Source organism: Cylas formicarius, unplaced genomic scaffold (genome assembly GCF_029955315.1).
Source record: "Cylas formicarius isolate icCylForm1 unplaced genomic scaffold, icCylForm1.1 PGA_scaffold_2__14_contigs__length_35257938, whole genome shotgun sequence".
NCBI classification, from domain to species: Eukaryota; Metazoa; Arthropoda; class Insecta; order Coleoptera; family Brentidae; genus Cylas; species Cylas formicarius.
Genome location: NW_026844319.1, coordinates 16,715,485 through 16,740,387, shown reverse-complemented (window position 1 = coordinate 16,740,387; position 24,903 = coordinate 16,715,485). Strand labels below are relative to the sequence as shown.

Sequence of the window (24,903 nt, the reverse complement as noted above, 5' to 3'; positions counted from 1 at the left end):
ATCAATTTATTGGTACATTGAAGTATCTATATTTTGTGATTTGTACGTTTCAAGTCGTGCAGTTTACAAGGTGTGAGCTTATTCGTTTACCTAACGGTTATCAATAAATTTGGTATATAGTGGAGTTGAACTGAGGTGGCTTTTACTTGATGAAAGCCATTTATCAAAATAAATAAGAACTAAAAGTTCAGAATTTCACGAAATTGTATATTATGACATGACAATTGTTTCGACAACTCCGTGTCTTTATCAAATGTCAATCATTCATTCATTCATCAAATGTACATTTGATAAAGACACGGTGTTGTCGAAACAATTGTCATGTCATAATATATAATTTCGTGAAAATCTGAACTTTTAGTTCTTATTTATTTTGATATAGTGGAGTAACGAAAAAAACAAGAATATCCCTAACTTTGGGATATTAAGCATACATGGTGCAACAAAAAATAAAAAGTATAATGCCTGGAATGGCATTGCAATTTCTTTGGAAGTAGAGAGTGCGGAAATTAAGACGAGAATAAAAAATATTTCCGGATTTTTTTTTAAAGAATACAAGTGACCAAAATGGTTTACGAACAATATATTACTTACTGATCGTTTAATATTTTTCAGTTGAGTGCTATTTTCATGTTATGGCTTAAGTTTAGTTTTCTACATTTGAAAAGATAACTAAAAGTGGTAAATTAATCCTCGGAGGCCAAAACCTAAGCGTAAGTAAATACAAGCCGCTCCTGCACAAGAATTGCATCTCGATAATTCGTGTCCATTTTGCATCCTGGGACCGATCATTTGGAGTTTCGAAGTGAATTGAACTCATTCTTATAAAATTTTATTCTTAAACGCTAAATTAATTTTCGCCCTTTAGTCGCTAAATGAAGTTCAACAATATTTAACAATAGGTAACAAAAGTTACAGTATACGGAGGCAAAAATAACCAAGCGCATCCCTAAGTTTCTTAAATTATCTCTAAATAATGCTGCAAATTTGCTGGATTTTGATTGGGCACTTTTCTGAACAACTGAAAGTCACTGAATAACACTGCTACGTTTTTTCTCTCACCGCTTATGTGTCACGCCTAAGAAAAAGGGTTTGAGACAGATTATGATGGAGTAAAAATGACAAGAGATGTCGCCGGGGAGCAATATTTTCAACTAGAAACTGGGTTATCAAAACTTCTTCATATTATATTATTAGCTTTTACTAATTGCTCGATTCTATTGACTTTATTTTTTTATATGTGTAAGTATGCATCCTATTGATGGACTGGTAGTTTAAGAGAGTTAGCATTTAGCCATCCAAAGGATGTCGTGCGCCCTTCAGTTATAGAGCTTTAAGTCTCTTATTAGACTCCACTGCTTCCGTCGTTGCTTCTTGGTGCCTGTTAGACCGGCAATGGCTCGTATATATCTTTGTGAATGGTTTATCGACATTTATAAATAAAACGTCGCTTGGTTGCAGGTACGGTCAACTTAGTGGCATGGTGGAGCCCATCTTCGGGGTGTTGGGCGCCGTTGCCGTCAGTTTGGCCCAACCTGCGTTACCGTACGCCTTATCTTTCGCCGCCGGTGCCATGATCTACGTGGTCATGGATGACATCATTCCCGAGGCAAACACGAAGTAAGTTCAACTTTTAAAATAACACCGCTTCGAAAAGGACCACCGGGTATTTCTAACACGTGCCTTCTTCGGTCACACTTTGAAATCTACTTCTTGTGCACACACATATACCGTGGATAACATTCCTCGGTTTGTTTGGCACTTAATGCGATTCCTGGTAAAATGATGGCCCGCCAGCGCTAAGTAACAGGCAAACACAAATAAAAGAGGCACCGTATATATCTATAGGGGGAGAGAGAGACAGAGAGAGATAAAATTTTAAAGCTAACATTTTGTAATGTGAATAAGAATGATAACGGGCGTACTCTTGCTGATCAACATTGATAACGTTTATACTCTTCGTTCTTCTATGGATTCTAACCTCAAACATTGAGAGAAAGACAGTGATTGTGTTCTCTGTCATCACTTTAACACTAAAAAGAGATAACTCTAATAATTATGTCTTGAATTTCTAGAGGGTGAACTGTTTACTAGAGGATACTTCAAACTAACAAACTATATAGTTTTATCATTTTTGTAATTAAGAACTAAACAAATTGTTACTAATATTTACGAACAAATGTTACGTACGAAAATATATAGAAAATGTAAAACAATTGAAACTTTCAAATATTTTGATCCTCCAAATTTACTTTGATTTTTTAGCCAATTGAAACAAAAAAAAAGCTTGATAATCCAGAACTTAAAGGGCTACACAAACCAAATACGTAGTTGCACAACTCAGCATAAATCAAATAGAGTTGAGTCGTCGTCAGCATCATTAAGCACTACGTTCCTGATGGGTGGGTTTTGGCTGATTGACCAATTTTTTGCCAATTGACACGATCTTCCATTTATCCATGGTCAAAAGGGATGTTCATGTTTTTGGAAGTCTGATCTGATCTCTCTAACGCATTGTGGGACAGTCGAGTGGCCTTTTTCCCATTGTTCCCATTGGAGCCTCATCCTCATCCGTACATGTTCGTCCCTACTTAGTCGTTGGGATTTGATCTCTAGAATAATGTCACTATTGCTGTAGAGCTCTTGACGTGTTTTATTTTATATCGGTTTTTGGGTCATAGTGGGGCCCAAATACTTTTCTGACGATTTTTCGTTTCAAATAGAATTGATTGCATGCAACAAATATTCGGGGCCCATCGGTCAACTTGGTTGGTTACTAAACGGTAGCACAACTTAAATACATTATAGAATATTTGAACATTATAGAATATTTGAGCCCAAATCGAGCGCAATTTATTGCGATAACAAAAATATTAAAAATTCAAGGTGGGGTTTGGGGGTAGCAACTTGACCCGTTTTTTAATCTCTGGTGGAAACGTCATTCGAAATAAATCCGGCAACACCGCGCGTGTAACAATATGAATGATTCGGAATACACGCTTGTATACTGGGCGAGCGTAATTCGAGCCGCGTTTATCTTCCGACGACGTTTTATTTTCATTCTTTAAAAGACCGAGGCTGATAAGAAACATCGGACCCCGACGCCTTTTTCCTGGAATCGCTGTGACAGAGGCCGTTCAGCACGGAGAGGGAGAGCAAGACAAGACGTTCTCAACAGTCAGTTGATAAAGAATACGATCGATAAAGATACCGAAATGTGTTTACCGATCTGCCGAGAATTATGCTAACGAGTGAACGTTTGCGCCCACCAGGGTCACTACTATCGAATTTCAGATAATAGAAATGTTGTGGGCAACTAGTGTTTCCCTAAGATGGCCATATTATCAGCTACAGTTTTTTTTTCTTTTCTGCTCATTCACGATATTTTTACTACCAAATTAATATCTATTAATGAATTTTTTTTTGAGTTGAAAGTTTTTTATCAAAATTGTCAAAGGTTTAATTAAGTTACTCAATTTTAAGTTGACTCTGTGTTGTTCTGATCGTACTGGGATTTATGATAACGAATTATTGGATTTAAGATATAACGTAAGATGTAGTGATGGGCATATCGAGGATATTTGGCTAAAGTATACTTATTATTCTCAATATAGTTATGTATATGCGTTGTATATTCCGCCCAAAATGGCTTGTGAGGCTGACCAAAGTGTGTTTGAAAAAATCGAGTGTAGTGTAGTAGAATTAGGACTAGATGCCCGATTTGTCTTCGTGGGGGATTTTAATATAACGGGGTTGGTGAACATTGCAGATAATAGCCACGTAACACAAGTCGTAAATATACAGTTCATACATTTCTTAGGAATGGTCCAGTTTAATAATATGCTAAACAACCTAAATCGAATATTAGATTTAGTAATAACTAATTGTGACATAAACTTAAAAAATGCTACTGGAGCTTAGTGGAGGAGCACGCTGACCAGCCCCCGCTATTTTTTCAGATAAAAATATTCTCCGTATCATGAAAACCAACTAAAATATTCAATGCCAAAAAGCAGATTTTTTAAAAATTTTATAACTTATTAAATCATTGGGTCGAATTAACGACACATACGGCCGTTAACAGTATTACATAAAAATTCTATAACATATTGTATGGAGTTATTGATCTAAATCTAAGATATATTCACCCTGGTACACAAAATAGATTATAGTTGATATACAAAAAAAAAACAGAAACAGAAAAAACTACAAAAAATCCAATCGAGAGTATTATCTACAAAATTTTTGACCTAACAAATGCTCTTCAGAGTTATGAGTGTAAATTAGTTGAAGGCATTTTACAAAACTGTTTTTTACTCCAAGAGGATATGCATAGAGCACAAGAATGGGCCAGTGAAAACAAATTATCCTTTAGTGTACAAAAATGTTTTAAATTTAAGTTTACACGAAAAAAATGTCCATTAAATTATGATTATCGACTGAATAATGTAATATTTCTAGTTTAATAATATGCTAAACAACCTAAATCGAATATTAGATTTAGTAATAACTAATTGTGACATAAACTTAAAAAATGCTACTGGAGCTTAGTGGAGGAGCACGCTGACCAGCCCCCGCTATTTTTTCAGATAAAAATATTCTCCGTATCATGAAAACCAACTAAAATATTCAATGCCAAAAAGCAGATTTTTTAAAAATTTTATAACTTATTAAATCATTGGGTCGAATTAACGACACATACGGCCGTTAACAGTATTACATAAAAATTCTATAACATATTGTATGGAGTTATTGATCTAAATCTAAGATATATTCACCCTGGTACACAAAATAGATTATAGTTGATATACAAAAAAAAAACAGAAACAGAAAAAACTACAAAAAATCCAATCGAGAGTATTATCTACAAAATTTTTGACCTAACAAATGCTCTTCAGAGTTATGAGTGTAAATTAGTTGAAGGCATTTTACAAAACTGTTTTTTACTCCAAGAGGATATGCATAGAGCACAAGAATGGGCCAGTGAAAACAAATTATCCTTTAGTGTACAAAAATGTTTTAAATTTAAGTTTACACGAAAAAAATGTCCATTAAATTATGATTATCGACTGAATAATGTAATATTAAGCACAAAAAAGCAAATTAAAGATCTGGGCGTAACTGTAAACAGAAAAATAAGCTTCGAAACACATATACGTAACACAACGAAAGGGCGTGTGTAATGCTGGGTTTTATTCTCAGGAACGGATAAAATTTTCAACAAATAAAAACTTTCATATCAAACTTTACTTCAAGAATTTCGTTATGAAACGAGAGAAGAGAGAAGAATTCTACATTAACGTTATTTTATAAATTAGTTCATTATGAAATTGATTGTTCTTTTCTTCTGAGTAGCAAAAGTTTCAACTCTAGCCCCTATTTCACAAATAGAAGTAGCGTATGATCTCCCCACTATTCCGAATGTGTAGTTTAGCGAACAGGCGAAAAAAGGAAATGGACATTTTTACTTGTACTTTCAGCACTTGAAAAAATTATCATTTACCACCTAAGGTATTTTATTTAGTATTATCTGCAAATTTCACTTGGATATGTATGTATTTGCTTATGCACTTTTGTGTTTTTTGGTTTATAGAAGAAACATTTTTATTTCTCTTTTTGCGATAACGTGTTAATGTAAGTACGATTTGTGTTTGTGGAATCCGTTGGACACCCACCTGAAATTCATTTCTAGACACCTTTTTTTAATGAGAGAAAAATCTTACTTTACGCTTTGAGTTGATTCACGGCGGTATTCAGGAAATAGTTCTGAATGTTATATTTGAACTTAACCGACAGTATCTCTCAGAACAGCTTCTTAACATCTCTTTACTAGAGAAAAAAAACTAAGAAAACTAAATACTGTTTGCGAAAAAAGGGACATGACAACGAGCATTTTCAAAATATAACATTTCGTTGAAAATTGTCCATAAGTCTTAGTCTAGTTTAGAAGCTAACCAAAAGCAATTTCAATTGGAGTCAACTATCTTGATTCATCTTCCCTGCTTTTCCTCAGTTTACTCTTGCAGGTTAATGTATTGTTTTATCAGACTAACGTTGTCTGATTTATTACATTAAATTAAATAAAATCTTTTAAATTAGGAAATGAATGCCATAAGTCAAACTTAATTAAATGTTACAAATTCTTTCACACATATTATTTCGATAGAGCTCATAAAGTTTTATTTATTCCAAATTGAAACATGAAGGAAATACTGTAAAACTGAAATGTCCGATACTCGATTGAACATAGCGTTATATCAAGGTAAAAGTTGGCATCTTATGGGTAATAAACAATTTATTATTATGATAATTATATATTTACCGGTCAAGGCTATTTAAAAGTCGCAGTAAAGTACTTAAGAATGACAACAAGATCTGCATAAGTTACATAAAATCCATTTAGTTACAATATACTAATTATTATTTCAAGCGAAGGAAAAAAGAGACCAGCATCAACTGGTTTTAATTGCAATTAATGTACTGTCGAGACTGTGAGGTTTTTAAAGAAAAAATTGATTGGTGCAGGTATTGCGAGACCCGATATGATGATTTTGCGGATAAAGTATAAGGTCCTTCTGCTTCCTTCTTGAGAAGTTGAATGTCCTACAGAGGTGCACATAATGGATGCCTTCAGCGTGAACAAATCTCATAGATTATAAATCAGCAAAGTAGCAAACTGTAGATTTACCATGCTGAGACAGCATGTACGTCTAAGCGTTGCTAAATATGGATTCAATATTGTCCAGTGGAGTATTTTTAATTAGATAAATTGCAGTTATTGAAAACTCTGTGTCTTGTGGAATTTGATTACTTTGCATTTTGCCATGAGCTTGACAGAATCATAGAATCAACTTTTGTGAAAAACAATCATCAACAAATTTAGCAGAAAGGCCAAATTTGAGAATTGTTAAAATGAACAATCTGTCAATCTTATCGATAAGTATATTTTTTTAATAATAACGAACTGTGGTGTATCATAATAGTATTTCAAAACCGGATATTTTAAATCATTTCAAAAATTCAAAAAATAACGGGGTGTCGTGAGGGGTGTTTTTCGAAGGTATTTTTTTTCTTTTCGGAAAAAAAATCAAAAGTTAGGGCCTATGATTTTAATTATGGGACACCCGATAAATAAAGACATGCTGTAGCATGGCGGTGCGTCGTTCAACATTCGTCGTCTGTGGTGCATTTCCTGAATGGCGGGACCAAAGTTCAACGTTTGTTGCTGCGCGAGATAACGACGGAACGGCCGATGTTGCCAACTGCAAGAACGAAAGAAGCATGTAAACAATGTTCGGAATATACGTGCCCTAATGATGGGCTGTAATAACAATCGCACACCTAGTACATTAATTTTAAAACGATATTAAAGGATCCTGTCCTTTTTAAAAATTGCTATTTTCATGGCGTAAGGAGTGTCCGTTCCCTGTTTGGTTTACTTTTTCGTTTCTTTCAACAAGATAAAATTGATGGAAAAATTAGACGTACTTTGTGATGTTCTAGAACGGGGGCGTCGTGGTACAATCAGTAATGTCAATGTCAATTAAGCAATACATATCCGGCATTATTAAAAAAATATTTTGCCGATTTTATCTTATAGGAAAATTTAAAGGGCGCTACGTGCCAATTTAAAAGTAGAAATTGGATTTCGTTTTTGTAAAAATATTTGGCACGAGTGAAGCGAGTGCTTGATAAACTAGTGACTTAACAAGTTTACCAGGTGTATTTCGTACTCTCCCTTTTTTACGACCTTTAGTTTTTGGGTATATTTTTGCAAAAAAACACGAATGCATTCAGTGACATGACCGTCAGAATTGAAAAACTTCATAATTCAAATCGTGCGGTAAAATCTCCGAAAACATCCGATTGCTCCCAAACCCGTGAGGTAATATCCCGGAAATGTCTGAAGGGGCTCGAATCCGTGATACAAGTAACACACGTGGCGCAGTAACGCTTCCCGCACGCTAGATAAGTGTATAATTAGATATTTTAGAGAAGGGAGTTGAACAAAGTATTACATTTATTGCGTACTCCTACTTAACATACGAACAGTCACCGATCTTGACTAAAGCTTGCAATGAATTGAATAGTGGCCAGCACTTCATGGGCGAGTTTTATCTTAATTTTTAGGCTAGGCAAAGTTTCACGCCAAAACTGAGAGTTATCCTTTTGGTTGTAGTTTATTCTGTGACGTAAGGCTGTAAATTATTTGAATTTTAAAGGGTATTAAAATGTTTCGAATATTGTAGCAAGGAAAATAACACAGTAGTTCTTATCGGTGGTAATTTACATATATTTATTTTTTATTTTATTGCTGTCAGCAGAAAAATTATTTTATAGATAATTAGTTGGGTCTTGGTTTGAAATAATTAGATATATGCAGTTGATCGAGTTTACAATATATTTGTCACCTTTGTGCGTTAACTATACCTTTGAATTAGCAGAGCATGACCTTTCTTAATTAACCAGAAAGATGTATTTCAACTCCCGTCTGTAAAATGCCTAATTACCTACCGATCTAGCGTATGGGAAGCGTCACTTTACCACGTCAGTTTCGTTTCCCACCGATCCGAGCCCCTTCGGACATTTCCGGGATTTTACCGCACCGGATTGGGAGCCATCGGATGTTTTCGGAGATATTTCCTACGCCTTGAATTTTGACGATTACCAGTTCTGACGGTCATGTCAGTGAATGTATTCGTGTTGTTTTGAGCAATTGTACCCAAAAACTAACGGTCGTAGAAAAAGTATAGTATGGAACACGTTCGATACGCTTTTTAAATCACTCGTTTATTAAACTCGTGAGCCAAATGCCGTTCACCGCACCGCACCGCATAATATAACTATTAATCGATAACTATATTTGATCCTGCTTTTATGTAGAGTATTGCTGTTTTTTTTACTATGATTCTGTTTTAAAAAAAATGATTACACGAAAAAAATATCCATTAAAATATAATTCTCGACTCAATAATATAATATAAGCACAAAAAAGCAAATTAAAGATCTGGGCGTAATTTTAGACGAACAAATCAGCTTCGAAATACATATACGAACACAACGAAAAGTTCGTGTCTAATGTTGGGCTTTATTCACAGCTACGGATCAAATTTTCAACAAATAAACACTTTTGAAACCTTGTACAACTCATTAGTAAAAAGTATACTTGAGTATGCTTCGTTGGTCTGGTCTCCCCTTTACCAAGTTGCCAACATAAAAATTGATATAAGCTTATTTTATCATTTTAATATGTCCTACTCTAAACATAATGTCCTCCACCAAACTATTGCTGCATAATGTGTTAAATCTGGCTCAACAGGTGTAAAATCTTTATAAATTTTAACTTTTTTCTTTACTCTTTAAGATTTGTGATTAAAGATTTTAATACGTAATATCTTATTTTTGTTTTAGATGGAGACTAAATAATTTAATTTTATTTTAATATTAAGTTTAATATCATGCAGAGAGTCGGGATGGCAACCGAAGAGTATAAAAAAACTTGTCTTTTCAAAGTTGACGGCTGACTACTGAACCGCTTAAGTATTTGCGGTGAATCGCTAGACTAGGTAGTGTAAAGTATGGCACAGTGACCTACAAAACATATCAGTTCTCCTTTAAACCAGTCATCGACGTGAAATATCAACAACGTGGTCGAAAACAGTCCCCTAAGGAACACCATACCCTACAACTTCCACTACTGTATCTTTTCATCTTCATCATCAACCACATTTCTTAATGTAATATTTTGTGTTCTTATGTCTTATAGTGGATAATTACTTGAGGGCTTAAATTATCGTTATATACACCATGCGTAGTGAGTGCACCCCGTATACATGAAGCCCGCGTGCAGTGGACAATATTACCCGTGATTCATCACAGCCAGTTTTTGTGACCCATACAATGACAACATACGCCACTCACACGATGTTATTGTTTCTTTTAAATCGTTCCGTCTGTATCTCATTTCGTTAACAACAATTTTATTAGCATACAATTTTTACCGATGACTCACACGTCTCGTCAAGCAACTGCCCCGAGTTTTTGGAAACGCGAGGCAAATACAAAAAAAGATACCTGCCCAGTAATGGCGTAAAGTAACTTTTTTCCAACGCTATGAGATAAATGAATTTTTCTGCATAGGGACGGCTACCTTGCCGTCCCTTGTAAATTATTTTGTTCGACATTACAAATTTCCACAATAAGCGGGGATAATATTTAACTAACGAATCGGGAGGAGATTGCGTTCGCCTTCAATACAAAATGGGGGTGTCAGGAAATGAAATGGAACACCGGATACTGAGCGTGGATGACATTGGGAAAGAGCCTGTAAACTGAGGCACAAATTTAATTTATTGTAGAAAGCAACACGGTGGTTTATTAAACAATTTCCCCGTTCCTGTGAATTCAAACTCATGACTAAAATGGCGTTTAACAAACTTCCGTTACTATAAAGTCGCCAACAACGAAATATAAGGTTGTTCGGAAAGTCATTTCGTTTTTTCCCGTCAGGGGACTTAATTACGTTTTTTCGAAACCAACTTCACACTTAAGCCGCGTAACCATTATATGTCTTGAGAGCTGATATTGCAAGGCTTGTGTGTGAAAAAATTCTATTAATTCTACGCAGTAGTTTTTGGTTGATGCCCTTTTAAATATGGAGAGCAATAAGCAGCATTTTCGTCATATTTTACTTTTTTACTTCAGAAAAGGTAAAAATGCTGTCCAAGCGAGAAAAAAATTGGCGGATGTGTATGGAGAAGTACAGTACGCCAGTGCCAGAACTGGTTTGCAAAATTTCGATCCGGCAATTTTGATGTCGAAGATGCACCACGGTCTGGAAGGCCGGTCGAAGCTAACAAAGATGCGATAAAGGCATTAGTTGATGCAAATCGGCGAATAACCACACGAGAGATCGGTGAGAGATTAAATTTGTCGAATTCGACTGTTTATGGCCATTTGAAAGGCATGGGCTTAACCTCGAAGCTAGATGTGTGGGTGCCCCATGTCCTTACGGAGCGAAATTTGTGTCGTCGCGTTGACGTGTGTGATTCGCTCCTCAAACGTCAAGAAAATGATCCATTTTTGAAGCGGATTATTACTGGGGACGAAAAATGGGTTGTATACAACAATGTTAAACGCAAGAGGTCATGGAGCAGAAAAGATGAACCGGCTCAAAGCGTGTCAAAAGCCAACATTCACCAAAAAAAAGTGATGCTCTCCGTTTGGTGGGATGTCAAAGGAATCTTTTTTTTTTAGCTTTTGCCGGACAATACAACGATTAATTCAGAAGTCTATTGTCATCAACTGGACAAATTGAATGATTCACTTAAAGAGAAGAGGCCCGAATTAATCAACAGGAAGGGTGTAGTGTTCCACCAGGATAATGCGAGACCTCACACAAGTTTGGTCACTCGCCAAAAACTTTTACAGCTTGAATGGGACGTACTGCAACATCCACCATATTCTCCAGATCTGGCGCCTTCCGACTACTATTTGTTCCGATCCCTGCAAAATTTTTTGGATGGCAAAACCTTTACCTCAAATGAAGATGTCAAAAACCACCTGGACCAGTTTTTTGCCAGCAAGGACCAAAACTTTTATGAGAGGGGAATTATGTTACTGCCAGAAAGATGGCAAAAGATGTTGGACCAGAATGGCCAATAAATAATTTAATAAAATATTTATTTATTATACGAAAACTGTCTTTCATGTTCCCCAAAAAAAAAACGAAATGACTTTCCGAACAACCCAATATATTATTTCTTCTGTAATTAACAAAAATGTTAGTTGATCCTTGCCCACCCATTCGAGTGCCCTGTACTTACACTTTTTTTTTATTTCAGTGAAAATGGCAAGCTGGCCACCTGGGGTGCCATCATCGGTTTCCTGGTCATGATGAGCTTGGACGTAGGTTTAGGTTAATATATGAGCCCAAAAAAGAAAACATAGATTGTCGATTTAGACCCGATTGTTCTGTGTTTCGTTTTTTGTGAACGTCCCATACGTGTCCTGTCCTGATATTAGAAATGTTAAGTTTGAAAAACGGCCATGGGTGGATAATTGCGGATTAGATCGTTTGTTCTTTTTCTTTGTGGGCGAGGTTTCCGGAAAGTTGGATGATTTTTTTCCGCGAAGATTAACCTATTTTTTGAATAACTTTTTCTTCGAGTCTTTCTTATCGTATTGTTCTTCTTTAATTTATGTCTGAATACGTATAAGAAAAACTTGCTAGTGCAATTATACAGGGTTTTACAAAAAGGCCCGTCATTCCGTTAACTAAATATTCTCTTGGCTTAAATAGTGGCACTTTCTTTATGCCATTCCCCATAAATGTTTTGTTTTCAACAGATAAAACTGTGAAAGTTATCTATATTTATTGGCGTCTCCATTAATTATATTAAGTGTAACTTATGAATTTATTGAACGTAATATTTTTCAAAGCATATTTCCTAATTTCAACTTAAATTAAATAACTTGGATCGTTTTCGAGATACGGGGTGTCAAAATGTATTAAATACTCAAGAATTTTGTAGCTGATCTTGACAAAACTTGACACGCGTATTTACTCTCATGGTTGACTACATTGTGTTTAATTAAAATAAAATGATAATTGGAATTTATAGGTAAAATCATAGTACGCCACTAATGTTTAGAAGATTTAATTTTTTTTTTGAATCAAGCAATCAGAAATACAACAGTTTTGTTAAAATGATTTTAAAAGTGTGTTTGTGAGTTAATAATTAAAAAATCAGATCCTTCAGACCACGCAGGGCAGCGGTTTTTCATTTTTATTTTAAAAACCTAGGAGGAGGAACAAAAAAAATAGGGGTCGTCCTCTGGGACGCCACTGAAATGAATACTTTTATTTTAATTACGCAAAATAAAGACCCTTATGACGACAAATAGGTTTTGTCAAAATCAGCTAAAAGTTTATTAACAAAATCGTTTCTTTTTTCTACAATCTGAAACGAAACAAATTAGGACACGAAAAAAAGAAAAAAGGATATTTGTACTGAATTCTGAAACACCCTGTATAGTTAACGGATTACCTACCATTTTGTCTTTAATACTTCATTATTTGTGATCAGTGACGTTATATCCAGTGACCTCCTAAGTTGCTTCCAGAACGTCTAAAGCCCTGCAGCCAATTTTTAACATAAGATTACCTTTTAACAACTTACATTTTCCGCCATCTTTACCGATGGCGGATAAGTTATGGGACACGCTGCACAGTTTGGCAACGGGTATTTATGTGCCTTTAGAATGTGACAGATATGTTGGCTTCGCCAACTTTAAGGACTTGTCAGATCGTCTTTTGGATATAAAGTCACAGTTTTTATTGTGTTCAGAATTGTTAATTTATATATTTATACAGATTAGTATATTTTACGTTGTGTAATATTTACAATGCGTGGCATTTTACTTTGACGAAAAACCGATGTACTCCGCATATACATACAATGAAGATCTCCGCATTTTAAGAAAACAGTCTTATAAGAAACGTAAGCGCCCATAATATTATAATGTTTTATGTTTACGTTTTACGAACAGTTTAGTAGTTGTACTTAAACCGAGAACAAGTACTTGGGTAAATTATGATTTACGTTGAGTATTTTTATAATGAACATGTAGTTATAGCAATCAACTCATAATATAGTCTGCCAATTGTTAACAACTACAACTGTGATAATGAGCCCTATTCATGTTAATAAAGACTGTAACTATTTTTGACACCTTTGGTTTTATTTCATCTTCCTTTGTTCCGTTCTCGTAATAGTTTGGACCAGTGATATATTAAGGTTCGGTGAAGTAAGCAATTTCTTTGAAATGATAATGATAACAAACTTTAAAGTTCCCAATACAGAACACACCGTACTACTGGGTTTGGTGGTAGTGTGTCGCTAATGATTTGAGATCCTCTTTTCTTTGAAATAGAAAACCAGAACTAAAAATTGACTTGTTGAAACGACTGAAGCGAATATTAATGTGCGTTAAACGAAAATGATTTAGACAATTGTTTGGAAATACTAATATATTCGTTTGCACACTTTTCGGCAACACTGCTTAAAATTAAAATTGCGGAGTTCGTGTTATATCTTTAGAAATTTGACTACGTTAAAACCTATAATGATTTTCTTTTATATTTAGTGGAGGACCCTACATGATCCTGATACAGAAGGACAAAGAAAATTTTATTGATTATTCGTCGGAAGTGCCGAAAATTTAAAAATCATCTCGTATAATGTTTAATATTCTAGAATTGGCAAATAAAAATGCTACTTAAGGTGAGGCGGATTAACGATTTTAGTCTATCGATGTCCACTAAAATCAATTTGCAAACATATATCAATTGTGTTCGATTTGATGATATATACCTTATTAATTAATTCGAATATCAATGTTTTTATTAGTTATTACAGATTATTGTAGGATTTAGATTTTTTCTTTAGTTTTCGTTTACAAAATTATTGCTTGAGGAATTTTCTAAAGATAATTTGTTAGACGAAATGTTTTTATTTTAATTGCAACTTTCCTTAAAAATACTCAAATATTATCAGCAATTATGTGATATCGAAAATACCCTGTTTTAAGCTTTTTTATTTAATAAGTGACATAGGAACGGCGCTTATTGTGCATTAGCTATACCTTGCACACATTAGAGAAACTTAACTGTTAAAACCCGACCACTGGGAGCAATGCTATAAGATACAATATGACGTTTTGTTGTTGGAATTATGCCATTGTTGACAAGGTGCGCATTAACTCGTTTTTTCGCGCTTTAACCAAAGTCCTGACAATGGTAGGAAATGGCATAAAAAAGCATTTTTAAAGTAATGTTGTCCTCGCCTGCTGAGGAATGCCTTAGTTTTCGCGCTGAGCCCCAAATCCGTTGACAGTTAAATCAAAAATAGAGACCTATAACTCAAAGGACATATTTGCATTTTGCCTTCAAGCTATCAAAACTAAAAGCATTCCCTATGAAATAAAGCGATAATTAAATATCGTAACAGGCGAATTATCCAAGTTGGCAAGTATATTGCTATAGTTCTTCTAAAGTGTGATACAGTCTATTTCAGAAAGGTGTAGAGTAATCAAACTTCGTTAGGTATGCTTAAGTCACTTTCATTGTTTGGTACTAAATTCACCGAATTTTTTTCTTTGTACCAAGTGCAGGTAAACCATCCGGGTTTGGGTCAATTTAGGGGTTTTTTCGTATAGTTATCCATTCATACTGGAAGTGGTGTGCCAAAAGCGTCCCAAAAATTATTTTAATAAAATAAAAACATTGTGCAGAAATTAAAGTATTTAAAAAAAAACAATATTCTTCGTCATCTCAAGAACTGTCATCTTGACTTTATAATCAACGGGTCGTCGCAACGGTCCTGTCAAGTAGTCAAGATCGATAACACGACAAGATGAACTAATTGTTTTGCAGTTCTCTGGGGTCGCTTGGTCAATGGCGGGATAAAACACTAATTTCATTTTGATTATCGTATTGTCTTGCTATAATCCCTTTCACTTGCGCCTATACAAGTTCTATAGGATTTAGTATAGCACAGTTCTACTATGTTTTTTTTTATTCGACGGCATATTTCATGAAACTATCTGTAAATTTGCTATATGTAATAGTTTCTTCTTTATCAAACTTTCTTGGCGTTTAACCAGTCGTTAATTTCTTGTTTCCTTCAAGAGGAATTTGAAGTCTTCTCTATGCGCATTGAATGATTAAAAGTTTAGCAAACCTTTTTTCCAAAACTCTGTCTTCGCTTCCAATGGGGACTATTGTTAGTGTCTTTTCCTGAATACGCCGTAATATCTGTTGGCCTTTCATGAAAGTTTAACGAGCACACGAGATAAAACGTTTTCTTCTGCTCTCTTCGGTAATGCTTTATAGTTCTCTAGTATTTTCATAGTCAACGCACAATTTTATCGCTTTCCAGTAAAAGTGTTTTACTGTTATGCTATTCCGAGGCAACCTTCATATTTTTTAAAATGGTCTATAAAAGTTTTCTAATTATCAACAGAATAATGACATCCTGGCCGAGCTGGGTTCATATATCATAGGTCTTTTTTTAAATAAATATAGTGAACTTTTCTTCGATTTATACTTTTGAATACTGACATCCTGTCCAAGCTCCGTTAATTTATCATAGTTCTTTTTTTTTAAATAAATAGAGTGAACTTTGCTTCAATTTACACTTTTGAATACTGACATCCTGTCCAAGCTCCCTTAACCTTTCATAGTTCTTTTCTTTAAATAAATAGAGTGAACTTTTCTTCAATTTATACCTTTGAGTATTGACATCCTAACCAAGCTCCGTTAATCGTAGTACTTTTTTTTAAATAAATAAAGTGAACTAATGGAATTTACACTTTTGATGTCTGGGCTTTTTTGAACGTTTCAATTAACATAATGACACAATAGAATTTGATTGACAAATCATAAAATCTTCAATACATTCACTATTATGATTCTACATGAAACAAAAATCATATGGTATAATTATATTTGAAAGATCACATCAATTTTTTAAGTATTAGATCAGCAATTTCATGCCCAATTGTCAAATTGGCTAAACCGTAAAAGCTCTTAATTATGTTCAGCTTAGAGAAATTCCTTTTCCAACTTGCACAGTTATTTGTATAGTAAACAATATTCTTAAGGCAACACGTTTTTGTTGTTAGGTGTTGTTATTATTTTTTGTTTGCACTAACATAATTTACTTAATTCCTTCTTCGTAATTTTTCATAAATTCTATTAAAATTCTCTTTTGTTTCAATATAGCCCGTATATATTTGCATTAATAATCAAATTATTATGGATAATAACGATTTTTATTTTTGCTTAACAAAGGGGCTTGGTACTGACAACATAAACCTTTTTAAATTAGCCATATTGCCACACTGATTCTAGCCTGCGAACATTCATAGATTTGAAGGAGAATAATCTACTAGCAATAGGAAGTTTATACCACTTTATTGGTTATTAACGGGTTAAAACTTAATTTTTTTAACGTTATTTTGAATTTAACATTTTTAATTTATGCTTGTTCTCGTTTATTGGCGTTACGTTAGTCTGCGTTTCTTCATTTAAACGAAAAAATTGCGTTTGTCACATCACAATCACGTGATGATGAACCCCCCAGGCAGACCTCCTTTTAATTTAGAAAAAGGTTAGGGACTTAACATGTTCCTCGATTATATCTCACACAATAAGGCTTAAAAATGAATTTAGGCCTTTCATATCAACACTAGGTCGTCATTATCACCAACAAATATGTAACGACCATAGAAACGACTTGAAGACAAAAAGTATGGAAATATTTTAATATCATGGACATACCTGTTTCTGCAAGGTATGGCCCCGTTTACACAATTAGAATATTTTTTAAAACAGTATTTGGTTACTTCACAAAGAATTATTTTCGTTCGGATTGATATTTTCATATCTGAAAGAAATTTCAAATAAAAGTTGGAAAAAAGTAGGGAGAGTTTTATTATTCTATAGGAAAATATTTTATGAAAGCATTATTTATTAGTTTTAGCATTTTTTATGACAGCCTCAGGCATCTAAGTCGGCCTGGCATCTTTTAGGCATAGAATCAGCCAATTTTTGTAGGGTTTCTGCAGGGATTTGCGACCACCCTGATTCAATGATACTAAAAGTTCCTGTTGATTATTAATATCAAAATTCGGTTCATTTTACTCAGTACTTCAATGATTGGCCCTGTCCCAGATAGAGAAAAACATCCCAGACCACATTGTCTATCTTATAATTTGTCTGGATTATTTTCGGGGGTCAAGTTTCAATATCCTTAAAATGATTTTATCAAGCCTGGAGACAGTTTTACGAGGTCTTCGCATCACCACGAATCTGCAATTACCGACTTTTTTCCCCCATCTAAATGAATCTTTAAATTTTTCTCTAAAATCAGATGAAAGGTAACAGCGACTGCCATGATAAATAAAACTATCTTTACACGATATTTGCACCTTAGAACCAAAACAGAATAATTGAGAACACAAATTATAAAAAAATGTCATACGTATTTTCAGCCACAAATCTCTTATCGCAAAAAAACAAACCGATCCCTAAGAGCCTATTCAAGCAGGATTTCAATTAATTATGTGAAAATCATACATATATACACATTATATTGTAATACACTATTTTACTATCTAGATATGAATTAAGGTAACTTTCTAAACAATGCATTAAGCATTGGCACTGAAAGAATTTTAACTGAATAATAGGTTCGAGTCTTAAATAAATATTTTTTAACTTTTTAACAAAAGGATTAAAGATTATATTTTTGAGACCGCACTTATTGAATTTTGCAATTCTATATTTGTTCCGGCATTCCGTAACTGTATGTCAGTGTGATTTCTTAAGCAGTGTATTTTATTGATATATGTTATTTTAGTGTTGCTTTTAGTTTTGTTCTGTATTATTTTAATGATAAATTTTAATATGCAATAAGATATCTTATAATCGACAAGAAATACGCATTATAAATTTTATATGTCGCAATTTCACTTAAAAAATAGTTATATCTGTATAACGCTGCAACTAAGGGAACTAACTATTTTGTTCTTTATATGACCAACGTGAGCATTCCAATTTAGCTGCTCGTCAAGCATAAGCCCCAAATATTTTATTTTATCGACTAATTTCAAAGTAGAATCATTTATCTTAATGTTAAAGGCATAATTTTTTATTTTTTTTAAATAAAATGTGTTTAGTTTTTTCAATGTTTATTTTTAATTTTGTTATTGAATAGCCTGTTTAGTTTTTTCAATATTTATTTTCAATTTTGTTATTTAATAGCCTGTTGTAAGGGGTGTTTTTTTTCGATGTATAGAACTTTAAGATGCAATAAAACAACGATGGATTATTCGATTGACATGAATTTTATTTATCCGAAAGATAATCTTGTGGCATTACATTTTAAATATGATTTCTGGCATATGACCACCACGGCTGGCGCGGATGTCTGTCAATCTGGAAGTCCAATTTTCGATGACTTTTTCTAACATTTATATCGGCAAAAACACGGCAATAACACGGCGAATGTTGTTTTCCAAATGGTCTAGCGTTTGTGGGTTATCCGCATAGACCAATGACTTTACATAGCCCCACAGAATGTAGTCTAGCGGTGTTAAATTACAAGATCTTGGAGGCCGATTCACAGGTCCAAAACGTGAAATTAGGCGATCACCAAACGTGTCTTTCAATAAATCGATTGTGGCACGAGCTGTGTGACATGTTGCGCCGTCTTCGTCATGGTTATTCAGTTCAGGAATGAAAGTGTTAGTAATCATAGCTCTATACAGATCACCATTGACTGTAACGTTCTGGCCATCATCGTTTTTGAAGAAGTACGGACCAAACAGTCAGTTTTTCTGGATGTAACGGTGTTTCGACATACACTTGAGGATTAGCTTCGCTCCAAATGCGGCAGTTTTGTTTGTTGACGTAGACATTCAACCAGAAATGCGCTTCATCGCTAAACAAAATTCGCTTATGAAAATCGGGAACAACGGCAATCTCGTTTTGGGTCCATTCGACGAATCTACGCAGTTTTCTTTGCTGACGTAGCTATTCAACCAGAAGTGCGCTTCATCGCTAAACAAAATTCGCTTATGAAAATCGGGAACAACGGCAATCTTGTTTTGGGCCCATTCGACGAATCTACGCCTTACTTGATGATCGTTTTTCTTCAATTCTTGCACGAGTTGGATTTTGTAAGCACGTAAACCAAGATCCTTCCGCAAAATTTTCCATAAAGTGGATGGACACAGATCCAATTCCTGTGCTCCATGGCGGATGGATTCATTCGGGTCTTCCTCAATGCTACGCTCTACAGCAGCAATAGTTTCTTCTGTACGCACCGTACGGCGTCTCTGGGGATGCGAGTTATCAATAAGAGTAAACGTGGTGCGAAAGCGTTCCATGGTTAATCGAATTAACTGCTCTGATGGACGATTTTGTCGACGATAAAATGGACGTAGTGCGCGATACGTATTCCGCACAGAACCATTATTTTCGAAATAAAATTGGTTTATTTGCAAGAGTTGTTCAGGCGTGATTCTGTCTATTCATGATGAATTGCCAAACCAAACTGAGAATAAATCACTTGACAGCTGTTAAATCGGTCGCCATCTTGAACAGTAATTCCAACTTTAAGTTCTATACATCGGAAAAAAACACCCAGTAGTATCCTTTTAAGTCATTGTTCGCTATGTTGTGTATAATATTGTGTTTTCAATCCAGCTAAGCGCAGACTCAAGACATATAACTTATTCAAGAGGGGCCCAATGACGGCACCCTGAGGGGCCCCATAGTTATTAACCACAACTTTGCTACTGCAGTCGTCCAGAGTTACGCATTGTCTGTCACTATTTGCTTTTTCGATGGTTACTTTGGTCTTAATCGTGAAATAAATTTTAGGCAACGAGAGCCGGCACATTTTATATCGTTCTATATTTTATTGAATATTCCATCCAGGAAGTCATCATCAGATTTATCTGGTCTGATTTCATTCCACTTCCCTTTTAGACTTGCTCGATAATTTATTTTGTCAGTTTCCATGTTCGTGGCAAGATAGTACGCTCGCATTAAGCCAACGTTGTCCTGCTTGCTAGCTCCTTTTTCTTTTCGTTTTTCCGGTCGGTAGTAAACTTTGGAAAGTTTTGAACACATAAATTATAATTTTCTAGTACTTAATGGTTTGATTTAATTTAAAATTGATATAACAAAATATCTTCGTCATAAATTTTGTATTTATTTTCTTTTAATTTATTTATCTGTTTTTTTTGTCCCTTTTCTTTAGTTAGCATTAATAACATAAACATAATGAAAAGGTTCCATACTTTTTTCCAGCGTTGAGTACGAACATTAGCGCACTGTTTCAAGAATAGCTCTTCCGGCATTTTTCCGTTTCCTGCGCGGCCAGGAAAATCGAAGTAAAAGTTCGAATTAGGCCGCCACGGTCGACACCTGTTCCGAGTACATGTTATTTGCACTGACTAATAGCCTCAGATATTTTAATACGTCTTATGCAACCTGTCATTTTTTTCAACTGGATCTACTATATACACGAGGCAACGATTACGAAAGGCCCTTTTACAATCGCGCGCCTTCATTTTCATTCATGCTTTTTCAAACAACAAACCCGACGGCATTGATTGTCGCAATTAATGAATGAACGCGGCGAATTCCGTGCAGAGCTCTGTTTACGCAACAAGTTGTAATTTTATTTTTAGAATAAAAATCGAATTAAAAGTGCACGCGAGGCGGCGGCGGTGGCGGCGGCAGGGGTGCGCGACGAGGGGTACGGACCGGCACACAATCTCTTTGAGATTTATCTGCATATTTTTAATGAGCTACCGCGCGCACCTTGCGATTGACTCATTCCTTTCAGGGTCGCCATTATTCAAATCCGTTTTTTTTTCGACTTCGTTGGAGAGAAAATGCCTCGGTAATATTTTATATCCGGTATTCCGGCGTTGGAAGCAAATCGCCGTTCCTATAATTCGTGACGCACGCGAATAATTTGCGGAAGCGACGACGTGGTGAACACGGAGACGCGTCATACGCGACGCGACAACTTCGTTGCTTTTTACGATATGCGAACGTTAAACGAATAAACCAAACTGTAGGCAAATGTAATTTTTATCGGTAAAGAACGAAAACTCCAACTGAACGCGGCAAGGGACGAGTGAGGTGAAGAGTATTGCCTAAATTGAAATTGAATGTAGTTTATTATTAGCAAAATATGCTATTAAACATCAACAAATTTTAAACAAATGTACATAAAAATATAAGCATTAATAGTAAATTTAACAAATAATAATAATAATAATGATTATAATAATAATAATACTTAACTACTTAACTATACATTCACAGAACGACAAAGAATGCAAAATTTGTAGTATACATCATCAAGCTCAAGTCCAGATACATGTTTCTCAATTTTTTTAGAAAAATCTGCACATTGGGTGAGTTTTTAATATCGGAAGACAGCGCATTGAATAGTCTCAGGTCATCATTGAAAAAACTTTTTTGCATATGTGTTGTTCTCGTTAACTGAATATCGAAGTTGTTTTTAGATCTGATATTATAAGTATGTTTCATGCACCTTGAAATTAAATACTCCTGTAAGTATGGGGGTAGCAATTGCTGTTGAATCTTGAAACTCAATACAACGTTAGATATTTCAATTAATTTCAATTTCAACTAAGCGATTGAAGCATAAGACGCACAGGAGTGTATGGGGAACAAGATAAAATAGTTCGCATTGCTTTGTTTTGCAAGATTTGAAGTCTTTGTACGTCTGACTGGTTACAAGATATTAAAAGTGAATTGCAATAAGCAAAATGTGTATACTATGGTGTAGGATTTATCGTTAGTCTAAGGTTCTGAGGAAATAAACACAGTCCGACGTTCTATATTTTCACTTATTTACACAGCGCACAACAACTTCTTTTACGTTTCGCACGGACAACAACAATTCGTCTAACCGTCTTTCGTCTTGCAATTCGTCTACTTGTCTTTCGTTTTATTAAAGAAAAAGAGTAAGCAGCACGGCTTTCCACACGTCCCACGTCTTTTACGTTTTTTTAGTTCAATCGTCTAATACATACAGGGATATTCCGATACTAGTAAATACGAATAGGTACTCGATACTTTTGATTCGATACCAAGTATTTATAGCATCGAATCAATCTTGCGATACTTACTCGGTATCGAAACAAAAGTACTTGGTATCAAATTGAATCAGTCTCACCATTATAAAAAAACCGAACGCATCAGACAAACATAATCTCTACCTGATCTGTGGTGACGCGTTTTCTCGCGCCAGTCAAGCCGAACTCGTCCGACTTTACTCGACGGAGCACGAGCCAAATGCGAGAAAGACGTCCACCCGTCATTTTTTTTTTCATTGTTGACCAACATAAATTGTCAAACATACAAGAGATTGCTTACGAATAATTTTATTTATTGTAATAATCGGCTTATTATTCCAATGTTAATTTTGTTTTAATTATTGTCTTTCAAAGTTCGTTGTTAGTTTCCTTAAAATAAATAAAAAAATAATAAAGTGCTAAAAGTATCGATATGAGTAAGTATCGATACTTTAAGAGTATTTATTTCAGTAGTATCGAAAAAAGGTTTGAGTACTATCGAAATGAATAGATATCGATACTTTAATGGTATCAGAACATCCCTAAATACATAATGCCCGTGGTCAAGTGTCGTGACCTGCTTTTAAACCTTTCGTCGGTACGCATCAACAGTAGACCCGAACTCTCAGGAAACGCCGAAAAGCGGCTTCCTTTTGTGATCGGCTCACGTCCGTTAAAAGAAATAATGTAAACATAACCCTTTATAATTGCATTCAGAAATAATAAACAAAGAAATACCGCGTTGGCGAAAACTAAACGAAAGGCTATATTTTATCTACAATAGTATTGAATATAAGAAGTCGAGTCCAATGGCTAAGATTTTGAGAGACTCTTCTGAGAAAACCTATCTTCTTGTCAATCTTTGCAAACATGAAATCAACATGCTTGAAGAAATTAAGTTGCGAATCAAGCATTACGCCTAGATATTTCATTTGATTAGTATGCTCCACTGGCTGATTATCAATGTAGATTGGATAATTACTTTCCAGGAGTAATTTGCAGTTGTATTTAGTACCAAATATCATGTATTTAGTCTTAGTTACGTTTATTGATGCAAAGCCAGTTGTGCAAAAGGCTGAGTTCGAAATTTATTGTTTCAGCAAGTTGATTGAAATTCTTTCCGGACACTGATAGAAGGGTGTCATCCGCGAAAAGACTCACAAAACAATTTTTTACAATTTGGTCAAAGTCATTAATGTACAACACGAATAGTAGGGGCCCTAGAACATTACCTTGAGGTACGCCTATCTTGATGCTAGTCTCCCATGAGACGAAGCCATTCACCTTAGTCACGTGAACCCGATCTCAAAGATAGTCCCTAAACCTTAATAGAACAATTTCCATCACACCATACTTCTGAAGTTTCTCAATAAGCCGTTTTCTATCAATGGTCTCGAAAGCCCTCTGTAAATCAATAAATACACTAAGTATGACATTTCCTTCGTGAATGTCAGACCTCCACTTGGAGCACACATATTGCAAAGCTGTTTCACATGAGTGCTTCGCCCAAAAGCCCGATTGACTCTTGAAGATCATGTTGTGCTGTTCGAGATACCTTTGAAGCTGATTGCAGACGACAGTCTCTAGTATTTTGTCTATAACCGAAAGAAAATTGATGGGTCGGAATTCCTCTGGCTTAGTTGGTATCGACACCTTAGATATCGGAACTATAACACTAGTTTTTAAAACCCTGGGGAGTTTCCCTGTTGTCAGGGAAGTATTCACAAGGTGCAACAGCGGGTATCCAATCGCACAAAAAGTCGATTTCAAAAATTTCGCATCGCAAATATCATCCGAGGTTGATTTATTCTTAAGGTTCATGACTATCTTCTTTAGCTCGCAAATATTTAATTTATCGAATCCAACTAACGTTTCGGAGCAATCTATGTGGGCGTTTAATTTGGATGTTGCAGGTGGTATACTATCGGCAATATCATTGACGCTCTTGGAATAAAAATTATTGAACTTCTCCTCTACTTTTTGGTGGCCATTTTCAAAATCAATGTTATTCATATTAACTTATTTGCTTTTTTTGTGCCCAACCAGTTCTTTTAATATTTTCCACATTTTCTTGCTGTCGCCTATGCACTGCTCAATTTTTCTGTGATAAAATTTTGTTACCTCTCTCCTTGACACCTGTACACATTTATTCCTTTTAAGTTTGTAAGTATCCCAGTCTGAGATTAGAGGCTAGTCAACCTAAATTTCTTA

The 24,903-nt window shown here is 34.8% G+C and overlaps 1 protein-coding gene across 1 annotated transcript in view; it reads left to right on the top strand.

Annotated features, from left to right (window-relative positions):
• The window catches only part of LOC132698536 (zinc transporter ZIP11), a 120,235-nt gene extending 106,525 nt beyond the window's left edge, over positions 1-13,710 (top strand). The window contains exons 6-7 of the mRNA XM_060664677.1: positions 1,462-1,620; positions 11,844-13,710. Of these exons, the coding sequence (XP_060520660.1) occupies positions 1,462-1,620; positions 11,844-11,922 (238 nt within the window). The 3' untranslated portion in view covers positions 11,923-13,710. The remainder of the gene's footprint in view (positions 1-1,461; positions 1,621-11,843) is intronic.
• The last annotated feature ends 11,193 nt before the right edge of the window (positions 13,711-24,903 follow it).